Source organism: Solanum verrucosum, unplaced genomic scaffold (assembly GCF_900185275.1).
Source record: "Solanum verrucosum unplaced genomic scaffold, falcon-dt-bn FXZP01000102.1, whole genome shotgun sequence".
In the NCBI taxonomy this organism is placed as follows: domain Eukaryota; kingdom Viridiplantae; phylum Streptophyta; class Magnoliopsida; order Solanales; family Solanaceae; genus Solanum; species Solanum verrucosum.
Window position 1 is genome coordinate 2830869 of NW_026019930.1, and position 6573 is coordinate 2837441.

Consider the following 6573-nt stretch of genomic DNA (forward strand, 5'->3'; position numbering starts at 1 on the left):
TAAATAAATATTATAGTTGATTAAATGTTAAATATGCTTAACAAAATATTGTAAGGATCAAATAAGAATTCATCAATAATTGAAGGATCGAAAATGCAATATTCCTAATCACCTTCAAATTATTAAAAATTTGTTGATTATAATGTTTATAGTTCTTCCAGTCAATTTTATCAACTTAATACAATATTAGGATCACATGGTTCAGGGTCGCAACTAGCAATGGATCAATGAAGTTGGAAGGGTTCTATAATAGTTTGGTCAAATATAGTGATTTAAATTTAAATTTTATTTTATAATTAAAAAACTGATAAAATGTACAAAAATATACTAAAAATTTAATTACTAATACTTAGTTTTAAATTTAGAATTCATAAAGTTCAAATTAGTGTTCTACCTCTACATATAACTTATGATGTTCTCATTAACTCGATGAATACATTGTATATATCTTTAAATATATTATTATTAGTTAATCATAGTTAACTAATTGTCTTTTTAAATTAAATATAGGATTGAACTTTGTTGGTATGTAATTTCAAGAATGTAATTCACAATAACATAACTACGTAATTTCACAAAAAATATCTGAGGAGAGTAAGTTGTATGCAGACCTTATATTTACCTTAATAAGGTCCGGAGAAAGTAAATTGTACAAAACACCATTTAGGATTTAATTTTTTGAGATAATTTTCAATAATGAAATTAATATGAACAGAGAATGAAAATAAAAATCACGAATTTTAAGAAGTAAACGAAAAAAAAGGACCAACGAATAAAGACTAAATCCAAATACTATATTAATTTCGTTAATATGTGAATCAGAAGTTTAGCACTAGATTATTTGGCTAGATTGAAAAAATTATATTGTTTGGATTAAATATTGAGCCTCTTGTTAGGAATAATCTAAATATTGTCTTAATCACTCAAATAATATTGTCTTCCTGAATAAATATTGTGCTTTATCAAAACATATGGAACTTTAATTTGCTCTTTCAAAGTCAATAGACACTTTTGTTGATAGAACCTTCAGTGCTTAATTACTCACATTACATTAATTAATAATCAAATTACCATATGGATTAGTCAATAATAGCATACTTTTACTAATTTAATCGGTAAATAATGCCGGTGACCTCATTCCGTCAACTACAATATCTTGACCGGAGAAAGAAAACAACATCACTGGAATTTCTTAAAGGTATTTGTTCTTGACTGCTAATCACTTTAATTTGATTAATCTAATTAACAATAGTGGGTTTAAAAATATTTAGTCTAAAATATGTAAAGATAACTTCAAAATATAACCCAAAAAGGTAAACTACACTCACATAGTCCTTTGGGGTATTAGCACTTTTAGCCCCTCAAATATCCATAAATTTTAATTTTGATCTTTGTAATTCTTAGTTAAGCATATTTGACTTTCAGATAATTGATAAGTACAATTTTGATGTCTCGCTATTAAGTGTTAAAGCCATTCAATTATTGATGCATTATATACAATATGTATTGTTACTTCATAGTTAATGGTGATATAGTACTAAAAATACGCTAAACATCAATTATATTTCTTATATAAAGGATAAAAAAGAAATATTTTAGTTATGGAAGGTTAAATATGCTTAGCAAAATATTATTAGGATCAAAATTAGAATTCATTAATAATTGAGGGACCAAACGTGCAATTATTCCTAATCTCCTTTAGTTCATTAACAATCTTGTTGATCAAATATTGTTTATAGTTATTTTAGTCGATTTAATTAACTTAATTCAATATAATTAGGATCTCATGGTTGAGGAGCAAGTAGTCCGTTTACATCAGAGTAAGTTATACCAACAAGTTTGAGCCAAAAAGTTGGTATACATATTACATAATAAATAATATTACATTGGATCGTTTGGTTAACGAGATGGAATAAGCAAAGATGTTTCATAAGATTATTTTATCTCATTTTTTATACATGAGTGGCTTTACAACTTTTTTAAAAAGGCAATTGCTTTAGGTCTTCAAATTTGAGGGGCCTCATTTTAAAAATAATAATAAAACATAAGTATATTTTTTAAAAGAAACAAATACTATATATTATTATTTGTAGAATTTATAAACTTTTCATGTATGAGGAAATAAGTAATAGAAATTTAATAAATCTTGAATACTATAGCTCAAGAAAGATTAAATAATATGCTATAATAAACTTCATAAAAAATATATATCATAATTTAAGGTCTTCATTTGAATTTGGCTTGAGATGTATTTGAGCCGAAAAAATAATATAAAATAAAATAAATTGAAAGAATTATTATTTTTGTGTCATGTACTTCCCACCCCTATATAAAGACACTCCATTCACTCTGTTTTACATATTACTTTCCAAGAAAAGAGCCTTAGCTAATTCAACTTGCCTATATCATCTTCATCACTGAGCTCATCGGAAAATTAATATTTAGTAACATGCCGTCAGTCTCCGGTCGAGTCGTCTGTGTTACCGGTGCCGGAGGTTTCATCGCCTCTTGGCTCGTTAAACTTCTTCTGGAAAAAGGCTACACTGTTAGGGGAACTGTAAGGAATCCTGGTATGCACACAATACTCCATCTTCATCATATTTTCAATTCAACCTCCTCGTATGTTGAAAGAAATTAAAATTTATATCGAGTTCGTTCATTTTGAACTCAGTGACTCTAAATCCTTGAATATACTCTGTTTTTGAGTACTTATAGAATTTAATGTCTTTTTTTTTTGGTATATAGATGATCCAAAGAATTGTCATTTGAGGGAGCTTGAAGGAGCAAAAGAGAGGCTAACTCTATGCAGAGGTGATCTTCTTGATTATCAGAGTTTGCGTGAAGCAATCAATGGCTGTGACGGAGTTTTCCACACAGCTTCACCAGTTACTGATGATCCAGTAAGTCTTCTTAACTTATGTACGACACAATATACAATAAACCTTTGTGGTCCGACCTGAATATAGCGAATTTTTTTTTTCTTTAATTAGACAAAGGGACAAAAGTAAAACCAAATTTGGGATGTGAAAAGAATCAATTTTTTTGTATAAGCGTGCACACAACTAAAAAAAAAAATCTTATCTTATGTTGGTTAGTTGGATTATAAATTATCATACTAGTTTTGGTTTAAAAAATCGTTTTTCATTTTGTTGGTGATTGATTTGAGTAGTATATTTCATGAGAAAAATGAGGAAACATAAACATAATAATTTAGTTAGTAGTTGGTGGACTGGGTCCAATTGAACCATTAGTTGGATTGTCATTTCAAGCTAGACAAACTTTAATTTGTTTATGTTTAAAGTTCCACCAAGAGGTCCATGATGGGAAAAAAAGAGTCTTTTTAATGTCGTTTTGCTTCTAATTTCTCTTTGTTTAGTAATTTATTTTCTTGTGGGATTAAATGTTGAAGGAACAAATGGTGGAGCCAGCAGTAATTGGTACTAAGAATGTGATAACAGCAGCAGCAGAGGCCAATGTAAGACGCGTCGTGTTTACTTCCTCAATTGGAGCTGTGTACATGGACCCAAGCAGAGACCCTGAAAAAGTTGTTGACGAGACTTGCTGGAGTGATCCTGAATTCTGCAAGAACACTAAGGTCAATAATACTAAAGTTTTGCACGTAATAAATTTAACGTGTTATCTTAGGTTACTGATTTAAATTTGCTACAGAATTGGTATTGTTATGGCAAGATGGTGGCAGAACAAGCAGCGTGGGACGAGGCAAGGGAGAAAGGAGTTGATTTAGTCGCGATAAATCCAGTGTTGGTTCTTGGACCATTGCTACAAAAAACTGTGAATGCTAGTGTTCTTCATATCCTTAAGTACCTTACTGGATCAGCTAAAACTTATGCTAATTCAGTTCAAGCATATGTGCATGTTAAGGATGTGGCTCTAGCTCACATACTTCTCTACGAAACTCCTTCAGCATCAGGCCGTTACCTCTGTGCTGAGAGTGTGCTTCATCGTGGTGACATCGTTGAAATTCTAGCCAAATTCTTCCCTGAATATCCCATACCCACAAAGTAAGTTCAATTCCCAAATCTATCAATATAATCGCGCTACTACATGAATTTTTATTTCAAATTAAAATCGTGAAGTTGTTTTAAGACCTAGTTATGCATCATTAGTTGCTAGTTGTTGGATGTTTTTGCTTCCTAGTATCTTTTAATGCACAAATGAAGGGAATTTTACCAAATTTTTATTGGTAAGAATAAGACTTATGACATAAGCATTGCTACCATAAATACAAGTGACCCACTAACAAACACTTGAGTATCAACAATAATTCTTTAAACCTGAAATGCTCTTACCTAACACACCATCACTATCTTGTCTGGCTCAGCTGGTCCCAACTTCTCCTTCTGCTTTACCAACAAAACATATTGGGACCAAACCAACTTTTTATCAACTCGAATGTATTTTTGATGTCTTCGTTACGATGAGTTGTCTATATATTCTAATCTTGGCTATACTTGTAAAAATATTAGGTGTTCGGATGTGACGAAGCCAAGGGTAAAACCGTACAAATTCTCAAACCAAAAATTGAAGGATTTGGGGCTGGAATTTACACCAGTGAAACAATGCTTATATGAGACAGTGAAGAGTCTACAGGAGAAAGGTCACCTTCCTATTCCTACTCAAAAAGACGAAATTATTCGAATTCAGACTTAGCTTTATTATTTTGTAATAATAATGTGTAATCTGTTTGACTATGTTCAAGGAAATGTTTTTTTTACTGGTTCCATTGTTGTTATCAGTATATATTAGCATAAAACATGAATAATGTTATCATGGATATTGCTTTTTATCCTTAAGATAACATTTTTATGTAATAATTTATGTATATCAATCTTTGGAATGTACGTTCAACTTAATGATCATATCATTCTATAATATGATATATAGTTGAACTTTTAGCATTTCGGTTTATTGGTAAATTATGAGTTTGATCCTTGTAATATTATTTGTAATTTATATTCCTTTATATATTGAAAATATGTGATATTAAACTATTTGTATATGATATTATCCTCAAATATGAAATAGTACTGTTAACTTAACCTTTTAAAGAGTCCAACAAATGTCACATTTTCAATATTGGCATAGGCAATAGTCAATAACGTATGTATTGAAAATGCTCGAGAGTTTTTCTATTCAATTTTTTCTGTTGTTGTATATCTTGAAAATGGTTTGAATCTTCATAAGCATTGGTATCGACAATTCATTAAGTCAAGCATATAATTGCGGTAAACTTCTGGCGTTGTCTTTAAAAAACGTAACCTTACTGTAAATGTTGCATTGGATCATTGAATGCCCCACCAGTCACAGTCACAGTCACAGTCACTAATCAAAATCCCCATATAAAAAGTGGACTTTTCTTAATAATCCAATAAAGTATGATATTGCTTTCGGCTTTATTTAGGACCCCTCCACTAAAACAGGCTGGATAATTCTTAATTGGGATTCAATCCAAAGATTATGATGCACCTGTGAGAGCTTATTCATGTGTAAATCCTGTAGGTGGATTTATATCCGGTACATGAAATAAGTTAAGCGAAAGGTATTAGTAATACCAGCAAATGGAAGGTATTAATACTACATACATGATCCTATAATACAATGTAGGGTGAGGATTAGTTATACATACGCCCAAAATTCCTACCAAACATAATATTAAATAATATCGTACATAATGCATGAACTATTTCTCCTAATACTCCCTAGTCCCTACCAAACGACCCCTAAAACTTATAGCTATACAAAGGGTCTTATCCTGTTAAGGAGACAAGATTTTTACACACGAATTTTCATGAGAAATTAGTCCACACAAATATCATAGATTTCGATATTGTTCGAGTTACATAACAAAAGATGATAGAAATGGAGGATGATTGCGTGGACGGTGTTTGGTCGTTCGATTAGCAGTTACAATTAAAAAATATTTTGATACATTATACATATTTGTAGTCTACAGCCACAAGAGTCAATTTGATTAGGATGTCCAGGACTTAACTTCCTTAATTTTTTTCAACCTCAATTTGCATACGTAATTGAAATATAATTATATAAGTGTGATTAGTTCAAAAGTCTGACAAACACGTCGACATTAACTCTATTGTTTCTAAGATTCCCTGTGTGGTTATAGACTTTATATTTAGACGCAAGGAATCTTTGTATAATTATAAGAGTTAATTAGGGAATCTTTTGGAAGTTTTATAGAACCATTCGAACTTTAATTTGACTTCATTTAACAAACGGGATATTAAATTAAGATTAAAAAATTGAGCTACATATTTGGTGTTCTATTCTTTTTCACATTAAAAATAGAGTACGGTCCAATTAATTAGTTCAACAAACAAATGAAGGACAAAATAATGATTAAGAAGATGACGAATGTACCAATTCAACAACTTTTAAATTAGGTGGACAAAGACATACAAACAAACAGTGAGAAAAAAAATGGAGGAAATGATGAAACATTAATGTAAGGCTGAACCCATCGATAGCCCCCTAAAGTTCGCATTAATTTTCACTTAGACACCTCAACTAGGCTTTATTCATTTTAGACACCTC

General features: G+C 30.4%; 1 protein-coding gene across 1 annotated transcript; it reads left to right on the forward strand.

Moving 5' to 3' along the window:
* The first annotated feature begins 2358 nt into the window (after positions 1–2358).
* On the forward strand, positions 2359–4880 carry LOC125828733 (cinnamoyl-CoA reductase 1). Its single transcript, XM_049508071.1, has 5 exons — positions 2359–2570; positions 2746–2900; positions 3410–3595; positions 3670–4022; positions 4488–4880. Exons 1-5 carry the CDS (start codon positions 2450–2452, stop codon positions 4669–4671), a joined length of 999 nt encoding a protein of 332 aa, XP_049364028.1. The 5' UTR covers positions 2359–2449; the 3' UTR covers positions 4672–4880.
* The last annotated feature ends 1693 nt before the right edge of the window (positions 4881–6573 follow it).